The 19,663-nt window shown below is 44.8% G+C and overlaps 3 protein-coding genes across 5 annotated transcripts in view; 2 read left to right on the forward strand and 1 right to left on the reverse strand.

Annotated features, from left to right (window-relative positions):
• The first annotated feature begins 2,130 nt into the window (after positions 1-2,130).
• ankfy1 (ankyrin repeat and FYVE domain containing 1) lies at positions 2,131-15,950 on the forward strand. Of its 2 annotated transcripts, none has more exons than XM_040010885.1 (25): positions 2,131-2,329; positions 4,029-4,236; positions 4,431-4,549; positions 4,764-4,899; positions 5,029-5,152; positions 5,479-5,628; positions 5,756-5,921; positions 6,050-6,254; positions 6,360-6,428; positions 8,319-8,521; positions 8,620-8,717; positions 9,062-9,263; positions 9,370-9,468; positions 9,566-9,719; positions 9,839-10,007; positions 11,743-11,861; positions 12,143-12,299; positions 12,642-12,842; positions 12,915-13,091; positions 13,192-13,339; positions 13,646-13,736; positions 13,826-13,950; positions 14,049-14,195; positions 14,321-14,411; positions 14,492-15,950. In XM_040010885.1, the coding sequence occupies exons 1-25, from the start codon at positions 2,320-2,322 to the stop codon at positions 14,622-14,624; spliced, it is 3,501 nt and encodes a 1,166-aa protein (XP_039866819.1). In that variant the 5' UTR covers positions 2,131-2,319; the 3' UTR covers positions 14,625-15,950. The 2 variants fall into 2 exon arrangements, with proteins under 2 accessions (XP_039866819.1, XP_039866810.1); XM_040010876.1 differs by lacking the exon at positions 2,131-2,329 and adding an exon at positions 2,360-2,742.
• On the reverse strand, positions 15,107-17,554 carry LOC120721004 (neuferricin). Of its 2 annotated transcripts, none has more exons than XM_040010996.1 (4): positions 17,197-17,554; positions 16,956-17,096; positions 16,387-16,432; positions 15,107-16,243 (listed from the first exon to the last, which is right to left on the reverse strand). In XM_040010996.1, exons 1-4 carry the CDS (start codon positions 17,450-17,452, stop codon positions 16,069-16,071), a joined length of 618 nt encoding a protein of 205 aa, XP_039866930.1. In that variant the 5' UTR covers positions 17,453-17,554; the 3' UTR covers positions 15,107-16,068. The 2 variants fall into 2 exon arrangements, with proteins under 2 accessions (XP_039866930.1, XP_039866922.1); XM_040010988.1 differs by having other exon boundaries at positions 16,387-16,573; positions 17,197-17,549.
• A 58-nt stretch (positions 17,555-17,612) lies between these two features.
• The window catches only part of zzef1 (zinc finger, ZZ-type with EF hand domain 1), a 29,298-nt gene continuing 27,247 nt past the window's right edge, over positions 17,613-19,663 (forward strand). The window contains 3 exon segments of the mRNA XM_040010862.1: positions 17,613-18,154; positions 19,111-19,255; positions 19,373-19,567. Coding sequence (XP_039866796.1) covers positions 17,741-18,154; positions 19,111-19,255; positions 19,373-19,567 — 754 coding nt within the window. The 5' untranslated portion in view covers positions 17,613-17,740.

A 19,663-nucleotide genomic window follows, 5' to 3' on the forward strand; every position in this document is an offset into this window, starting at 1 on the left:
GAGTGTGTATTTCCATGTGGGGACTATAGACATGGCTGAGCCACATGAGCCTGCTTAAAGTTTAATTTTTGGTGTGATTTTGTTCTCTGCCAGTGACATGCTGCCTATTTTGTTCCAAATCTGATGCCTTCTGTAAGTGTTCCAGTATTTTTATTCAGCACTATGTTTTAGCAAAGTGTGTCTCAAACAGGACGTCTCTGAGTTGTGAAATTATCACACAATTTGAATTCTGTGATTTTTCTCCCTGTCTGACGCGTCTCTGCCAGCTACAGCTCGATGCTCGCTGTTATGTTGGCAACGCGATAGGTCAGGAAAGCTTGAGGGAAGTTTCACCGGGCATGTTCACCTGGAATCACCGGTGAACTGATTAGAGCTTGTTAGTCATGGATCACGATCAATGCGACCTTTGCCTGTGACTATAAAAACTCACCTGGCAATCAGGAGGAAATTTAAAGCAAGAGTCTAACTGCACAAACATTAAGTTAAAGAAACTTGATTTCTTCTTATTGAACCATTTGCAATTAAAAATAAGTTATATTTAGCATTTCAAAATACAGCTAATGTTAGCTGAGCTGTGTTAAAGCAGGGCTGTCAGACTAAAACCTGAGCGCAGACTGCATCACTGCTCAACAGATCAGGGTTAGCCAGCAAATTCTAGTTTAAAAAAAGAAAGAACTCATTTTATTCATAAAATATCTGCTTTAGTCAGCCCTGCAGATCTGTGCTAATCCTGCTGCAAGTTTGGTGACGTTTGAGATTAGATTTGAGATGAGATAAAACTTTATTAATCCCTCGGGCGGATTCCTCCAGGAAATTGGGTTTCCAGTAGCACAGCACCGACAGAAGTTACAGAATGTGAGCAGAACTATGACATATACACACATATATAAATACAGAGACATAAATACAGAGTATACAAAGGGAGAAATAGAATGAATAAGAATACAAGGAAATTGCACATTTCAAGTATTGTGAGTCTGTTGCATCGTTGGATATTAACAAAAGTATTGCACAGTGAAAAGGCACCTCAGCTTAGTTGTCTCCCCTCCTTTGTCCCCCCGTCTCCCTTCCCTCTCCCTTCCAGAGAGGAGTTAAACAGTCTGATGGCGTGTGGGACAAAGGAGTTTTAAGTCTGTTGGTTCTTGTCTTTGGGAGAAGCAACCTGTCACTGAACAGACTCCTCTGGTTGTTTATGGCCGTGTGCAGAGTTTGGGCTGTATCGGACTCACCATCAGGTCCGGTGTCTCTGCTGGCCTGTGTGTTGTCGACAGCATACTAGCCGAGCTCTTTTTCTCCAAACAGTTCTTGAATATTTTGGTGCTGTGCTTTGGGTCATTGTCAAGTTGTCGTAGGAACCCAGCAAACATGCTCCCTTGTCCACGTGAAGGCAGTGTTAGCAGCACCGTGGAGGGCAGGCTGGCTCCAGTGCATTGCCCACAGAAGACTCATGCGGCCCGTGTGGTCTAACCCACAGGGGTGGCATCGAGGGTTTTCTGTGGGCAAACCCACTATGGCTTCCCACAGAAATGGACCTAAAAGGCAAAACTGCTACGAGCCCCATGTGAGCCTACATGGGGTTCATGTGTTTTGGGGGGAGCTCATGGTGGGGGGGGGTCCACAGATGTTCCAACTCAGTGTCCCAGTGAACACACTGGATCACTGTTGCTGTCCTATTAATATTATTTGTTATTTGTGATTCCATAAATCAATTATTGTTGCTAATATATTTCTGATTGAGTAATCTGAATTTAATTAAATACTGCTTTGCTTTCCCCTCTAAGAACAAGTCTACTCATAATTCCAGTCATTTGAGTGCTAATGTATCAACACACCTTTGTTTTTGATAGTTCTAATAAAAAGAATACAGTAGCTTTCATAAATTAAATATTAGTACAGCTTTAAATCATTCTGTTAGGTTTGTCCTTAGTGTTTGCAGCATATTACAAAACTTACACGCGTGCGTCTCCCTGTCCGGTGGCAATGATCACTACGGCTGGGAGTTGATTCCATCAAACTGTCATTAAAGTGTTAACTGAACCATACCGTGCACCATTACAAAAGCATCTACATTAGTTGTGTTTGTGCAGTCCGTTGTTACCGTCTTTCCCTATAAATGTACTGGCAACGTAGTGTGAATGAAAAGCACTTAACGGAGTTAGCACCGGTTTTACATGGATACTGGCCTGCAGGAGGGCTAGTAACGGTCATGTGATTGAGTCTTTTCTGTTAATCACTTGAACGCAGCACCACCGCCTGCTATGAGCCGCTTCATCATATCGCGATAGACACCGCCAGGCCACGGCGCTACCGTTGAGCAACATGGCGGAAGGTATGTGACTGATTTTTGGGGCAGTTTGACACACGCCCTTTTATCCGCGTGCGCTTGTTTAACTATATCACCGACTCAACTAATGTCTTAGCGGTGAAGGAAACCGAGCGTAGTCTGTGGGTGGAAATGCGAAGCGTCGCGACACTTATTGTCACGCTGTTCTTTCCACTGAGAAGCTCTGTCGTTAGCTCTCGCTTATATTGCTAGCTGAACTGTATCGCTACGAGTTAGCTTAACCAGGCAAGAAAGGCACTTTTCGAAGGAGCGTGCTGGTTTGCTAGGTCCCAGAAGGTGTATATCATCTTCAGTAATGTGCAGGTGTTGCTGGTAAAGATTAAGTGTTAGCTTCATGAGTGTAATCAGACTGTCCAGCGTTGCTTTATCCGACCGTGGTCAGAGGTTTAACTGCTATGGTAAAGTTTTTCTTGTATTTATTAACACATCTTGTTATCGGTCGTAGTAAATGGAGGATAAATGCAGGACAGGAGACTTGACAGGACAGGTTAAATGTCACTCCGTGTCAGGTGGTGTCATCCGGGCCACCTGACAGGCAGGTGTTTGGCCTAGACACAGGATGGTTTGCTCTGTGCTTGTCCTTAAGCGAGATCTCCTGAACCCAGGGAGCAAATGCACCCGTCTGTGGTTAGTAGGAGAGCGGATATACGTGCTTATTTAAAACTGCCCTATCTGTGTTCTGGTCGGTGATACAGTTTGAGAGCATTTTTTGTATGTACTAACATTTTAAGATTTTGGATCATTGCCACATCAGGTCTGCAAGTGATTCTGACCACAAGTCCTGACAAACAGATTTCCAGTTGCCTCAGACTTCTTTGTCTTAAAGCTTTAAAAAATGATTGAAAACTGTGAGCCTGGAGAGGAAGACTTTCCTGATGCCTGCTAGACTGTTCTTATTTTGGGTCAGTGTTTTCTCACTTCTCAGTTGGTCCTCAGCAGCAGGGTTACGGTTGGCAGCATACCACCCTTCCTGTGCTGAGCTGGTCATGTGGTTTTCAGCAACTCCCCCTTTCTGTTCCTCATGACCAGTAGCCTTCCCTGCGACGGTTTACAAGGGAGGACAAAGTAACGAGCTACCTCAGCATGTTTTTCTTCACTAAAACTTTACTGACTTAAAGGAAGGAAATGGGCCTCTGTGAAACTCTGTGGGTTAATATTGTAACATGATGATGTGTAGAAAGTGCGTTTGACTTCAAGCATAGCCTCGAAGTTTGGCCAAACAAAATTACTGTCATTAGATTTTCCTTTAGCTGATTTATAAGATTTGACAGCACGGTCTCTGCCTTGTGAAGGGATTTTAAAATGTCTGCAAATTGGCTTGTTTCTTAACACACACACACACACACACACACACACACACACACAGAGAGAGAGAGAGAAACCAGCGTTATGAAAGTAGTCAGTGCTCAAGCGATGTTTCTTAAGCTTTTAATACTACATGCAGTCAACACTGCTATAATAATTATCTTTAAACACTGGTGATGTTATCTGCAAAATGCCAACAAAGCTTGTAACCTTAACCCCAAATAATATCTTCTTTCGGTGTGTGCTTTGGACCACCCTGCTTGTTTGTAGGTGAAAGTTTGCTCGCATCATGGAGCTCAGTTCTAACCTGTGATTAAAGTAGGTTTTTCTAGCTCACGTTCCCTCGCCCTGCCTCTTCCTTTTGCTTCATGTGCAACAGAGGAGGTGGCCAAGCTGCAGAAGCACCTGGCCCTGCTCAGGCAGGAGTATGTGAAGATGCAGCAGAAGCTGGCTGATACAGAGAGGCGCTGCGCCATGCTTGCCGCTCAGTCTTCTAGTCAGGGCACTCCCACCCCTGCAGCCACGGACACCTTCATCAGCCGTCTGCTGGACATTGTGGCCGACCTCTATCAGCAGGAACAGTACAGGTGAGGGTCATTATAGGGACGCGGGTTCTGTGGGTCATCTTTTGAGTGCTGTCTGTTTAAAAATGGCTTTGAGTAAGACTAGAAAAGTGTAAGTGCCAGACAATTTGTGGTTCCTAGTTAGTTTGTGCCTTATTAAAGTATTGATATGTTTAATATGGACGTGCTTCTCAGTGATGAATGTGTTGGTTTTGCAGTGATCTAAAGGTGAAAGTAGTGGGGGAGCAGATTCATGCCCATAAGTTTGTGCTGGCTGCTCGCAGCGATGTGTGGAGTCTCTCCAACCTGGCTTCAACCAATGAGCTGGACCTGTCTGGTGAGCAGCTTTTAAAGGGCAGTTTAAACCAAGTCCTTATTCCCATCTCAGCTCACTCAGTATGTTGATGGGTGATAGCAGAATATTTATTTTGGAGAGAACACTTTCAAAGTCCACTGTGGGGGTGGGAGGTGGGGCGGTTCGTCCCTGCTTTGTGACTTTGCGAGGGGATGTTTTTTGTTCTAATTTGTCTTAAAACTTTATTGGTTCTCAGATTGCAAACCTGAGGTTGCCATGGCAATGTTACGGTGGACATACACCGACGAGTTGGAGCTGAGCGAGGATGATGCCTTTCTTATCGACTTGATGAAACTGGCCAACCGCTTCCAGCTTCAGCTGCTCAGAGAGAGGCAAGTAGAAGAACTACATACTGAGTTTTTTGACTGCATTGTTGATGGTAGTGGTGTCAGTTTTGCAAAGTGTATTACGATGCCACACATGTGACACACACACATACATGTGCTTCTTGGCTGGGCCAGGTGTGAAAAAGGCGTGATGTCCTCGGTGAATGTCAGGAACTGCATTCGCTTCTACCAAACAGCCGAGGAGCTAAATGCCAGCACCTTAATGAACTACTGTGGGGAGATCATAGCCAGTCACTGGGTGAGTAACTTGAGCCACGTTTGTGCATGTCCAGCGATGAGTGTGTTTCTGGATTGCACAAGCTCGTAAGATCAAAGTGGAACTGCCTGTTTTGCTTATTTTCCAACAATTCAAATGCAGCTTTCACTGTGTTTCCTGTGGATTTGTTTGAATAGCAGGCTGTTGACTGTCAGCTTCTACCACCCCCCTTACTGTTGTATAGACTCGAGCTTTGATCTCAGTCTTTGACAAAAGCCAGCCTTTCTTCGTCTGTGATTTTTGAGGTCTTAGACGTTCTCCATCATGGGCTCGGTCTTTTGTGTGACACTGTTTGTGCCTCTCATTAGGATGATCTGAGGAAAGAAGATTTCAGCACCATGAGTGCCCAGCTTCTGTACAAGATGATCAAATCTAAAACAGAGTATCCTCTCCATAAAGCCATCAAAGTAGAGAGAGAAGATGTGGTGTTTCTGTATCTCATTGAGATGGACGCGCAGGTCAGTTCTCCACACAAACTTCCCATGAAATGCTTATTTAGTGACTTCGTCACGGTGTAACCAGAATTGTACAAAACCACAACATTTTGTTTTGTTACTGGTTTTTATTATTATTGATTGTTTTCAGTTACCTGGCAAGCTGAATGAACTTGACAACAATGGCGACCTAGCATTAGACCTAGCCCTCTCCCGGAAATTGGAAAGCATTGCAACCACTCTTGTGAACAACAAAGCTGATGTGGACATGGTGGACCAGAGCGGCTGGAGTCTGCTGCATAAAGCCATTCAAAGAGGTGAAGGGCTCCTGTCTACGTTACTTTGTATCGCCCGCTTGTTTCCTGCTAAAATGTATCAACTTTGTTACTGTGTGAAAAATGTCTTTTGAGCTCCATGAACCTGAAAATTTTCCGTCTTCCTTCAGGTGATGAGTTTGCCTCCATCTTCCTGATTCGCCATTCAGCTCAGGTTAATGCAGCCACGGTGGGGGCTGTGGAAACGCCGCTTCACCTGGTCTGTTCTTTCAGCCCCAAGAAACACTCTGCCGAAGTGATGAGCGGGATGGCGCGAATAACTGAGGCTCTTCTCAAGGCTGGAGCCAACCCCAACATGCAGAACAGTAAGGGAAGGTAGGTCACATGATACTTGGTTTATGACCTTTTTTGGACTGTAAAGGTAGTTAATTATGCTGTAAAGTATAATCATCATTCATTTTAGTCTTTTATTGTTTTTAGAACTCCTTTGCATGAAGCTGTGTCATCAGGGAACGAGCCGGTGTTCAACCAGCTGCTGCAGTGCAAACAGTGAGTTATGTTCTGCCTTCAAACTGAATGTCAGGCTTGTTTCTGACGTGTCACACTCGGCAGCGATTCCCACAGAATATAAAATCGATTTGTTCCAGTAGCCGCGACACGCACGTTAAAGAAAAGATAACCCTGTATATACTTTGTGAAATTAAACGGCAGTAATCAGCTGCCTTTTCATTTGCACTCTGCTGTCTTAACCCTTTAAAACGGGCACGCTCCATTTTGCATAACTACTTTTAAATCCCAGTAGCACTGCAACCACGTAAGCTAGCGCAATAATTTTTTTTTTGCATATGAAACAGGAGGAGTTGTACTCACATCTTATGCCATCAGCTCGTCCTCAGTCACGGTTTCCTTCCACACGTAGCTTTGCAAAACCTGCATAAAAAGCACTTGCAGCAACAAAAACTTAATATTCCAGAAACAGGCTTTGCCGATCCGATCAGCTGTTCATAACACTTCCTACGTTGGAATAGACGTCAGCACGAACTATCGCATGTCCGCCCGAAACCTGAAGTGATGTCATTTTTGCGGAAAATGTTGTTTTTACCTTCGGGGCCTTATAAGCCTATACTGGTGTTTTTAAAAGTTATGTTTGACCTCGTGCTTTTCTGAATAGTTTCTGGGATGCTTAGAACTCAAACTGCACTGCTGGAAATAGTTTATTTTGATGCACGTGCTGTTTTGTTTTTGTTTTTTGCAAATTTGCATTATAATATTTATTTTCGTTTTTCCTGCAGTATATAAAAATTGGTGTATCTCAAAAATAAAACTATGAAGACACTCAAAATAAATTTCCTGTTATTGGAAAATATTTTGTGCAACTGTTTTGTATTTACAGTTTTGAGGGATAAACCTCTGAAATTTCTCTAACTAGAAATATATGGAAAAAAACAAAAACGATTTTCAATTTATTTGTAGTTTATTGCACTTTTTTGCAATTTATGTAATTACTATGCACTTTATGCATACATATTATTAAAATTTGGTCTATAATGGTTGTATTGGTGTATAGCAACTTGAAATGCTCCCAAAAATGGCTCCACAGCATGTGAAAATATAATATAAGCTCTGGCGGACTTGGTTCTATGGTAGGTCTTAAAGGGTTAAGCTGCACTAAGTCTTTGCCTCTATAGTCCTTGCTGTGCAGCCTTGCTGAGCGTGGCATAGCGGCACATTAACCAGTTCTACTCCTGCTGCAGGTTCTGGACAGAGTTGCCTTCAAGCTCACTGCACAGAGACTCGCTAGCTCGAGTCAGTTGTATTGGGGTTTGTTCTCTCCTGAGCAGCAGTTACACAGCACTGATGATGACTCTAGGAAATGGGAGATTAGAAGCTGGCAGGTTAGGATTAGAGCCCAAAGTAAAGCTAATATCAACCAATATTAGCTTTTTATTTATAGATGTGTCTGCATTAAAAACAGCCAGTAAAGTGAGACCAGAGAAACACCCTTCAACTGTGTTATGAGCTTTGTTTCACAGTTTGTTCAGCAGAGGGCGCTCTGACCCGTCTTTGTGTCGGTACTGGTCTCAAAGACCCTGTATCAGTTGGGCTCCAGTTAGAATCAACTGGAACGTTAAAAAAACAAAGCAAGTCTCCTACTAAAGTTACTGAGTCACATATGAAACCCAGGGCAGCTGTGGTTACAATGTAGCTGCCATCACCAGTGCGTGAATGGGTGGATGACTGGATGTAGTGTAAAGCGCTTTGGGGTCCTTAGGGACTGAGTACAGCGCTATACAAATGCAGGCCATACTTCATCAATCCTAATTTCCATTTCTCTTTGAACACACTGCAATTTTAAGCTTGTGTAACCTTGTGTGTGTGTGTGTGTAACCTAGTGCTGTGTGTGTGTGTGTAACCTGGCCTTCTGTCTCCATTTTTTAGGCTTGACCTGGAGCTGAAAGATCACGAGGGCAGCACAGCGCTGTGGCTGGCACTGCAGTATATCACCGTGTCTTCGGATCCCTCTGTCAACCCGTTTGAAGATAATGCGCCGGTCGTAAACGGCACCTCGTTTGACGAGAATAGCTTTGCGGCCCAGCTCATCCAGAGAGGAAGCAACCCCGATGCACCTGACACTACCACAGGTTATTAAGCTGCTCGGCAACCTTTCTGCACGTTACTGTCCAACTCCAGTGCTGCTTGTGCCTTAAACATTCTCCTTTACGTCGTTTATTGGTCACAGAGTATTGCCTCATGCAGAGGGCAGCGCTTGCAAACAATGAGGCGGCTGCTCTTTTCCTCACAACTCATGGGGCAAAGGTCAACCACATTAACAAATGGGTGCGTATAAACATTTGGTCATGAGCAGACAGTTTGCTGCAGACTTGTTCTTTTTTCTTCTGACCTTTTTCTCACGTCTATGAGGCCAGTCGCTGTTCCAGAGACCCGTTGGCTCAGCGTTGTATCAAACAGCCACGCAGTGACTGAGAGGTCATTGCAGGTTGTTTTAGTGATTGTTGGAGAAAAGTAAAAAACAGATTTCATGAAATAACTAATGCACTGTAACATCATAAATCACAAACTCTCTGAATGTCTCAATTTGACCTTAAATCAATGAAACTAACATAAAATCAATATTGTTAATTGGTCATAAATACATGCTCGGTCCCTTTGCTGTCTCTCAGGGTGAAAGCTCACTTCATACAGCATGTCGCTGTGGCCTAGCAAGCCTGACAGCTGAGCTTCTCCAGCAAGGGGCCAATCCTAACCTGCAAACCCAGAAGCCTCTACCCGATGACCCCCTCGGTGTGGCCATGCAGACCCCCCTCCACATGGCCATCGCTCACAACCACCCAGATGTGGTCTCCGTCATCCTGGAGCAGAAAGGTCCATATATGATTTGGGACTTTGTTACATCCTGTAACTAACCTGCAAAGCAACCTGCCGTCTTTACATTTGTGTGTAATGATCATTCTGACATTGATACTTGCAGCCAACGCACTACATGCCACCAACAACTTCCAGATCATCCCAGACTTCAGCCTCAAAGACTCCATGGACCAGACCGTTCTGGGCTTGGCCCTCTGGACAGGTATACAGCAAAATACCCAACAAAGTCACTTCTGCGTCATCAAATTGATCTGTGAAATCAATAATAGTGATTGTATTTGTCGATCTGTCTGTGTCAGGCATGCACACCATAGCGGCTCAGCTGCTGGGATCAGGAGCATCTATCAATGACACTATGTCCAGTGGACAAACTCTGCTGCACATGGCCATCCAAAGGCAGGACAGCAAGAGCGCACTCTTCCTTCTTGAACACCAGGCAGACATTAATGTTAGGTAACGATACCGAGATATGTGTAATTTTAATGTATTTCAGCAGATTACAAAATACTTTTCATTCAGTTTTCGTTTGTTTTTACTCCAACTGTTTTCTCTTTGGGTCCCTCAACTACCAGGACCCAGGAGGGACAAACAGCACTGCAGCTGGCCATCAGTAACCAGCTGCCTTTGGTGGTGGACGCCATTTGCACAAGAGGAGCTGACATGTCGGTGGTTGATGACAAAGGTGACCCTCCACTGTGGCTGGCTCTTGAGAACGGACTTGAAGATATCGCGTCCACACTGGTAAGAATGCAGACAAACGGTGTTTTAGTCCCTCACTGTTACGCTGACACTAACAGTTTGTTGTCAGGCTGGGTCTGTGGTTTGGATGTGGCAGGAATATTCTGTATTTCTCAGCATCTATGGCATGTTGAGCAAGTGTATATAAGGCAAGGACAGGAATGCTCCCAATTGAAATAAAGGTCAGCAGTGATATAAACCAGTTTGAAATAAAACTCCAAAAATAAATTTTAAATAAGTATAAGAATGAAGAAAATGCAATTAACCCAAGACAGCAGTCAGAGTGATGTTTATTTTCTTTTGCAAGTTAGTAAATCTAAATATAGTTTTAGTTGAATATGAGAAAATATTTTTTGTGACGTTATGTTCAAAGTTGAAACCATTGAAGTTTTTGTTGTTCAAATTTAGATGATGAGGAAATAATTAATATGTAAACCTAGGGGGGTGGGGCTAAATAAGTATAAGTATATACTTCTGCCTACTCCTTGATATTGTGAAATGTTGGTAAATGTATATGATTGAAATAAAAAATGAACTGAAGTAGTTTAGTGCATTTCTACAGTTTTCACCGATGGGAATCCATCACGTGAAAGAAATCATTCTTAACATAATAATGGATGTGAGTGTCCAAACAAAGTTGCTGTGACTCGTTTGTATCCAGCAGTAAAAGAAGCTGCAGGAGTATCCACACGAGCAACACTTAGGGCTGCCACAAGCGATTATTTTGATAGCCGACTAGTCACGATTATTTTTGCGATTAGTCGACCAATCAGTACAGCTTATTGCACCAGCAGCATCTGCTCTTATATAACTATCATTAGCTTACAGCTTTAAGTGTTTAAGGTGCTAACTAAAAATAAAGACAAGATGATAGTTTATTAAATTTTAATGAAGTTTGCAGATTGTTTCGGTGAAGTTTAATAAACTCCTTGCTATCTAAAATATAACAGGACACCGGAGTAAATTCTCGAGCATCTCACACTTCTGATGATCAGCTGTCTGCTTGACGTTTATTCAGCTGTGTAAAAACTATAACTTTAATCTCAGCCAAACCGATTTACTCAGGAACAAATAAAATACTGAAAAAAGCCAAACAATAACATTTTTAAGTTATCTAAGTGACTTATATATCATGTTTAACCTGAGTAGCGAAAGACGCGATTTGCCGGGAGTCCGGTGTTCTCACGGCTCTAGTGAGCCTAGCCCCCGGCTAGCTATCGAGCTAGTGGGTAACAGACGTCTCTGAAAACTTCGGAGCGCTTTTGAAAATATGTGGTGTCTTGATAAACTGAGCAGATATTTGAGGTTTACACAGCTACATTCTCGCCTGAAAATATGTTAAATGTTTATTTTGTGACCCAGAAAGAATAATAAGAGTAATATTAAAACTAACTAGCTGCCGCCATTGTTGGAAATTGAGCAGGGCCGCGCTATGAATTCTGGGACACAGCTTCTTCTTCTTCGGGGTTTAACGGCAGCTGGCATCCTTGTACATGCAGTGCTGCCATCTTCTGTTTCAGTCCGTTATTACACTCTTAAATCCTGCTACTTATTCCTGCGTCTTTTGTGATCTTACAAAGCTTCAAACGACGCGTCGACTATTAAATCAGTCGTCGACGATTTTGATAGTCGACGTAATCGTGACTAGTCGACTAATCGTGGCAGCCCTAGCAACAATAAAATAAACCTCTGTCAGGTAGGATGTGGGATAAGTCTAGACTGTGTCTGTTCTGTGTAGGTCCGCCACGGCTGTGATGCAACTTGTTGGAGCTCCGGGCCATCAGGCTGCCAGCAGACCCTCCTGCACAGAGCTGTTGATGAGAACAACGAGGTCTCTGCCTGCTTCCTTATCCGCAGGTCAGCTACGTCTCTGTTGTTGTACATATTTACCAAAGCTATAAATCGTTTGCTTGTTTAAATGCAGCAAGTGTCTGAATGTCGCTTATATCTGATTGGCTTCAATTTTAAAAAGTCAACTGTCAACACGTTAGCAGCGGTCTTTACCAAAACATTACTGAGATGTTTTAGAAAGTTAAACAGGCGATCTATCTTTACTGTTCGTGTGTATCTCTATAACTCCTATCTCGTGTGTGCGTGTGTGTGTGTGTGTGTGTGTGCGCGTGTGCGTGTGCGTGCAGTGGTTGTGACGTGAACAGCCCCAGGCGGCCTGGCCCTAATGGGGAGGGAGATGAAGAAGCCCGAGATGGACAAACTCCCCTCCACCTGGCAAGCAACTGGGGACTGGAGGATGTGGTGCAGTGCCTTCTTGAGTTTGGAGCCAATGTTAATGCACAGGTTGGACCTGCATGACATCTTTACCCTGGTTTAAACTGCACCACTAATCTTTGTTGGAGGGTTTTATGACGCGATCCAGATTTTTAGAAAATGTCATTGAAACACGACACAACAGATTCAGAGCAGCCAAAAAAAACGGAACTGAAACTGCTGGCAGAGGATAACAATTCAAAGAGATGCTCAAATAGTTTGCTGGCATTTTTTTGAGGGGGAACCTTAAACCTGTACGTGTAGTTACTGATGCATGAGATTATCTGTGGACAAAGAGAAAACTCAGATCATCAAGCCTTGGTGTGTGTAACTGTGTGCTGTCTGTTAATGCTGTATGTGTTTTTCTGTCAGGATTCAGAGGGCAGAACTCCCATCCATGCTGCTATTAGCAACCAGCACAATGTCATTATACAGCTCCTCATTTCCCATCCAGACATTCGTCTCAACATTCGCGACCGTCAGGGAATGACCCCCTTTGCCTGCGCCATGACGCACAAGAACAATAAAGCGGCAGAGGCTATTCTCAAGAGGGAGCCAGGTGCTGCCGAACAGGTAGGTGCTAGTTTGTTGCTGTAGCGTTAATGAGTGTTGCAGTAATGACCTCAAACGTGTGCTTGTGTCCAGGTGGACAACAAAGGGCGCAACTTTCTCCACGTGGCTGTGCAGAATTCAGACATTGAAAGTGTCCTGTTCCTAATCAGCGTCCAAGCTAACGTCAACTCCAGAGTTCAGGACGCGGCCAAACTCACCCCGCTCCACCTGGCTGTGCAGGCTGGATCTGAGATCATCGTCCGCAACCTGGTAAGAAACCCAAGATTTTCTCCTGTATGAGTAGTATTTCATGCCAGTTTGAGTTGTAATGAGAAAAACACACTGCAATGGATACGGTTTCTCCTTCCAGCTGCTTGCTGGTGCTAAAGTGAATGAGCTGACTAAACACAGACAGACAGCACTACATTTGGCTGCTCAGCAGGACCTGGCCACGATTTGCTCCGTGCTGCTGGAGAACGGAGTCGACTTCGCTGCCGAGGACGAGAATGGCAATAATGGTACTTTACAGTATTTGTCTTGTTTTCACTGAAATGACTCTGAGATGGGCAAAGATTACATCACGACTCGACCAATTCTTTCTGATAAGATCATTATAAATGCAGATATATCTGTACGTGATAAGTCCTGTTCCTGAGGTGTTGGATCGTGCTGGTAGATTTGTATTACAACAGACTGCTGCAAACTGGAGTTTCCTGCTCTGTTCACCTTTAAAATTAGACTGGCTGTGGGATCTGGTGTCAGTCGTTACTATTCCACCACTGCGACCTATTTGTGAATAACTGCGTTCTTTTCTGTCTCGTCAGCTCTGCATCTGGCTGTGATGCAGGGTCGCCTTAACAATGTCAGAGTCCTTCTCACAGAGTCCAACATCGATGCTGAGGCTTTCAATCTCAGGTGATTTATGCAGATACACATGAACGAACTGTATTAAAACTAATGTGAGAAAAAATCTTCTGACTTTTCATCTCATTGTGTGTGTTTAGGGGTCAGTCACCAATGCATGTGCTGGGCCACTATGGCAAAGAAAATGCTGCTGCCATTTTTGAGTTGTTCCTGGAGTGCATGCCTGAATATCCTCTGGACAAACCTGACAATGAAGGGAACACAGGTACCATGTTGGCTTTTGTAGCTGAAGTTATAAAACTAAAATGTGGAAATCACTGGTGCTTTTCTAAAAGGATGACGGCGACATGTATGTTGTTGCAGTTCTGCTGCTGGCCTACATGAAAGGAAACGCAAACCTGTGCCGTGCTATTGTGAGGGCCGGCGCTCGCCTGGGAGTCACTAATAATCAGGGCATCAATATTTTCAACTACCAGGTTGCAACCAAGCAGTTGCTCTTCCGCCTTCTAGGTATCTTTTTCATACCTAATTACCCATCAATATTCCAGTATTATAAACCAACAGCCTCACAGGGAATTGCGTGTTGTGGTGATCTTTGGGATAATTTTCGCCCCCTTCCGCCTCCCTTTCCTCAGATATGCTTTCCAAAGAGCCCCCGTGGTGTGATGGCTCCAACTGCTATGAATGCGGTGCCAAGTTTGGAGTTACAACACGGAAACATCACTGGTTAGTGCTGCAGCTTTTCTGTGTAGGCATGCAGTAGATACAGTATTGGTCTAACTCTCCTTTTTCCTTCTTGCCTCTAGCCGCCACTGTGGGCGTCTGCTGTGCCACAAGTGCTCTATAAAAGAGATACCCATCATCAAGTTTGACTTGAACAAGCCGGTCAGAGTGTGCGATATCTGCTTTGATGTACTGACTCTGGGCGGCGTGTCGTAATGCCCCGGCCTGGATGTCTTTCAACCTCTGGCTCCGACCGCGCCAGGTCCAACTTGGCACAATTATTCAGGCACACTGGGAGCAGGACATGCTAACAAGAGAATCCCAGACAGTTATGGACCATCATCTTTATACTATTCCAGTTTATGAAAAACTATTAATCTTTTAGAGGGATGTTGCAAGTAGGAAGTGAAACATTGTTGTTTTGTTTCTGTTTCAAAGTATGTTGAAGTGAATATCAGTGGCTGGACTGATGTTTGCGCTGATGAGCTCTTTGATATCACAAGCAGGTAGCTGTTGTACACGGCATTTCAGTCCACCTTTAGAAGGGGTCTTCCCTTAAACATGCCAACCTGTCCAAATACAACAACAACGTCAATGCTACGAAATGAAACTCTACATTCGTGATAGGAGTTGAGGCTGCTGCCAACCAAGAACAAACGGGAAAATGCCCTTTGTTCTAAAGATCGCTGCGTTCTCTGTAATCTTTGAACATTTATTCACTATTTTGTGTTAACTGAGTAAAATGGGACGAGGAGCGGTCGAGGGGAAAGCACCTCAACTTGACTAGGTCCAAAGTGAATCCAACCTTTTCTGTTAAACTTTTATATTACTTTACTGCAGACGTGACGGTGCAACTGGAAAAATAAGGTGGTGTTTTGTCCCCAGTTGAGCTTTATGAGGACTCCTCGGCCAAGTTGAATGGAGATGTGACAGGAGAAAGCCCATTTATCACGAGAGCATTAGAAACCTCTCCAAAACATGAAGTACCCCCCCCCTTCTCAGTTACAGAAATGCCTAGTATGCCTATGCATGTCATTTAATTTGCAGCCTTCAAGTCATGGTTATAATTTTAAAATCAGCCACCGAATGATTACATTCCATGTCGGGCCGACCGTGAGGTCCTCGACGGTCCCACGACGTTGCCTCGTGTCAAGTTGTCGTCTTGACCCCATCACATGTAACGCTTCTTGATTTCTAAACCTAACAGGTGCACTTTATCAAGTTCACGTGACATTTCTGATCATTGGGGAGAATGTGGAGTAAGAGGGATAGCCACGTAGTGGGGCCTCTTCAAGTATTGTTAAATTGTACAGATAAATGTGTGATATTTTTGACCACTACAACTGTTTTGTACTTAAATGCAGTTTGTGCTTGTCATTGTGACAAACCTAAATCTTGCCTCTGTTAATCTTTTATGCACATTCTTTAATCTTTTATGCACATTGTATCGTATCTGTATGCTCAGATATCTAGCTCGTCTCTTCCTGGTGTATTCTTTTAGGGAAAAGGAGGACAACTTTACATAAAGGTCATCAAAAAATGCTTTGAGGTTTCATGATTTCGTCTCTTTGTCAAACAATTCAGTTACTAGCCAAAGTTTTCTGAGTTCAGTGCTGCTAAGAAGCAGCTATGAGTGGGTCCATTCTCGGGGCTGACCGGTCTAGTGCGCTCCCACAGAGCATGACTCGGCATGTGCAGGGCAGCCGTCGTATTTCTGCAGGTTGGGGTCTTCCTCTGCCGCGATCGGGTCTTCAACACAGACACAACGAACACCACTGGAGCCGGGAGAGAAGAGCTTCCGTGGCACGCCTGCCCAGTGTCTCGCCACTCCACCGCTGCAGCGAATAAAGAAAAACTCAACCCTGTGTCTCCTTATGTGCACTCCTCTCGCCCACTAGTGTCAGAAATGCTGTATTACACATCAGTAGGATAATACAACATTGACTTGTTTTCGATTAGGCAAAAACTATGTCCATACCTCTTAGTGGAGCACCAGAATCTTCCTCCACTGGCAGCAGTCCATTCTGAGTTACAAGACGGAAAGCGAATCCTCTCAGCCTCAGACTGAGCCTTGAGTTTCTTACCCTCTGCTAGTGATGCTTCTACTCTCAACAGGGCCTCTGTGGGCTCTCCAGCCTCGTTATAGAACCGACCGATTAATACACCTGTATTTAAATGTTGGATACCAAAACATTAAATGAAAACTTTCTGGGATGTTTAAGGTAAATTGTCTTCATTAAGTGTATGGTCATATCCTAGCTGCAATTTGCTCCATGAGTAAAGTAGTAACAATATTCAAGTCAATTAACAAAGGAAGTGTTAAGACATTTTAAAGTAACCTTCTGCACTAGGTCATTATAGTGAAAACAAACATGGTATACTTTGCGTCTGTTATATGCACATCATAAAATAGGATCTGCACAACACGTACCAAAAATATCTGTTCGTTTCCGAAACACAACCAGGCGCACTTGTAGTAACAAGACCATTATTTACTCTGACGGCCACCTGGAGCTGTTCCACTACACTATGATGGAAATCACATACCCACATTTTGGTAGTCCCTCTGGTAGAAGGCCAGCCAGTCGTACAGTGCAACCACCTCTAGGGGCGACAGACTCGATACGTCATCTGTCAGCCCACTCTCTGTGAAGTCTCCGGTGATGAAGGCCAGGGAGGCGTCTTTGCCTGAAAGTACAAACACACGTAGAGACAAAGGCGGAATATAGAGGACTGCTAGGAGAACCACACGTGGAATCCAGTGTCGTTAAAGAAAGCCGGGGATCACCTGCCATAAAGTGATAAGCGCCACCAGGTCCATAGTGCTTTTCTCCCTTGTGTACATCAAAAATATGGCCCAGTATGGCCAGGTATAGCCCCTTGCTGCCCCGCTGCCCATCGTGCAGCGCTAACTCACTCCTGCTTAGGAGTCTGACCGGTGACCCCTTTGATGACTCAGTGCCAAACATAGCTGACCAATCAGGAGGGATGAACAGCACTGCCAGCGACACGGATAAAAGCGCGACCACCACATAGCTGAGCATGCTGCTTTATTAAAGCGCCTTTTCTTTAAGCTTTACATTCAGTCCAGCACACCTCACAGTGGCAGCACAGGTGCTTCCGCGAACGGACACGCAAAACCACAGCGCCTGCGCGAACTACGAACGCAAAGGACGTTGCCGGCGTACAGAACGTCAATGCGGTAGTGGAGTAGAGCTCTGCTGTAGGTGAACGCTGGAGCGGTCTGTGTACAGACCGGTCCAACCGCTTCAGAACTCACGCCCAGTGGGCCGCAGGGGTTTTCAGGGGAGCCTTAGGTCGGCGAAACAAACATGGGCAACGCGGAGAGCGGCTGCGGCGGAGGCAGCGGCGACGAGGAAGACATAGAAACTGAGAGTCCCGGCTTCGCGGAAGACGGTCCGGCCTCTGCGACCGCTGGCGGCGGTGTTGGAGGCGGCGGCGGCTCTGGTTGTGGCAGGAGCGGAAGGGGATCGAATAACCTACCCGTGCCCACTGGTGGACCACCCAGCCCCGGGGTCCTTTTGGAGCAAGTGAAACTGAGAGAAGCGGCGGCTCGTATTAGCGACTCTGGAGTCGCCATTCACGAGTCCGTCCTGGCCGGGAATGAGGGTGTCCTGATGCGGTGGCTGGAGGACCGGTTAAACCGAGGAGAAGAGTCCGTTAATATTGAGCAATTTTGTGAGATGTTAGAGAGCAGAGATGCCCCGAGGGACGAGTGCGAAGAGGTATAAACCCGCCGTGGCCTTCCTCACGTTTCTAACGTCACATGTTATGATTGGAGCCGTCGCGTCTTCTCGTTTTTGGCCCAGGTTCGAGCGTCGTTTGATAACTTGTCGCCACGCCCATTCAGCGTTTGTAATCAATACGTAAATACGTAATTAAGTCTTTGGGCTGTCACGTGCTTTTATCATTGTCGGTCAACAAATCTAAATAGCGCTGTAGTGATCGAAGAGGGGGCTCTGTTATCAGGCTTCACCTGTGACAGGTGAGTTTGGCCAGTCACGGTTCTGTCGGCAGCACCAGGTCGAGTAAAGAGCTAACGGGACGATCTATCCTGGGCACGATGCACGAAGCAGCTCGGGAGTGTCGCCTGGAACAGACGGGCTCCAATTCTGTCAAACCACAACTCTATGACTGATTTGTAGACTGTGGCTCATGTGCCGCTGAACTTGGACAGAAGGGGGGGGGGTTTCTAGCAGCCCCCCTTTGTTTTTGCCGTTTGTAGATTTCTAGAAGTTGCAGTGGATCGAGTAAACGAGCTGACATAATGTCACCTGTTCTTGTGGGGTTTGTCATTAGGTTTTCCGCTTTGGTCACTTGTAGCAGACCACATTGTTTTGTTGTCTCTTGACTGGCTGTGTTTTAACCAGTGGTTGCAGATGACTGGTTGAACTAATGCATGTCAGTCTGAGCTCTTTGTAAATCCTGACTATCAAAGCTGTGCTTTAAATAGGGAGTGGGACGGTGTTTCTTTCAGGAATCAAGCCACAGACTCCAAAAGTGTAGCTACGTAACGTAGTCTGCAATAAAGATGCTTCCAGCTGAGTGCTCGTTATGTTAACACCAGTTGTTCAGCCATTTGTGCTTTAAGACTAATGTTCTTATAGATTTTTGCAACACTGTGAAAGTGAGGAAGTAAATGTTGGTATAAAAGAGTCTTTGTCCTTCTCCACTGTCTCAGGCCTTTGGTCAGTTTGATGCGGAGGGGGATGGAGTGGTGGATATAGAGAGCATGCTGATTGCTCTGAAGAACTCCAATGGAGCTAATCTACAGGGAGAGCTGAGTAATGTGATAAGACAGCTTCAGGCCTGCTCGCTTACCCCAGGTACGATACGTGATTTGTTTACCCGGATAAACAAACTCGACCTTATTTGAATCAGTGCAGCCAGCGTGTGGCCAAAAAGTTAACCCGTTCATTTTTCTTGTGTTTTCCTTTCCACAGGTTTTGTGGACATATTCTCCAAGACCAAAGACCGATTAGGAGCACACGCCTCTAAAATTCTAAAGTTCTTACACAGGAATCGTATTCCCAGCAGTGCCATCCCTTTCCCAATTTTAGAGGGCTACAACAGTATCTGTACCATGAGGTCCAGTGTGGTGCAGGACTTCTTGGAATTCCTCTTGCAGAAGGAGAAAGGTGAGCATGAGTGTTCTCTTTAGTAATTTAAGGCTAAATGCACATCCAGCAGCGCCACGCCTGTGGTGAGGCTGTCCTCATGTGAGTTTTTCTTTC

The sequence above is a fragment of the Simochromis diagramma genome, unplaced genomic scaffold (genome assembly GCF_900408965.1).
Source record: "Simochromis diagramma unplaced genomic scaffold, fSimDia1.1 OVJJ01000123.1, whole genome shotgun sequence".
NCBI classification, from domain to species: domain Eukaryota; kingdom Metazoa; phylum Chordata; class Actinopteri; order Cichliformes; family Cichlidae; genus Simochromis; species Simochromis diagramma.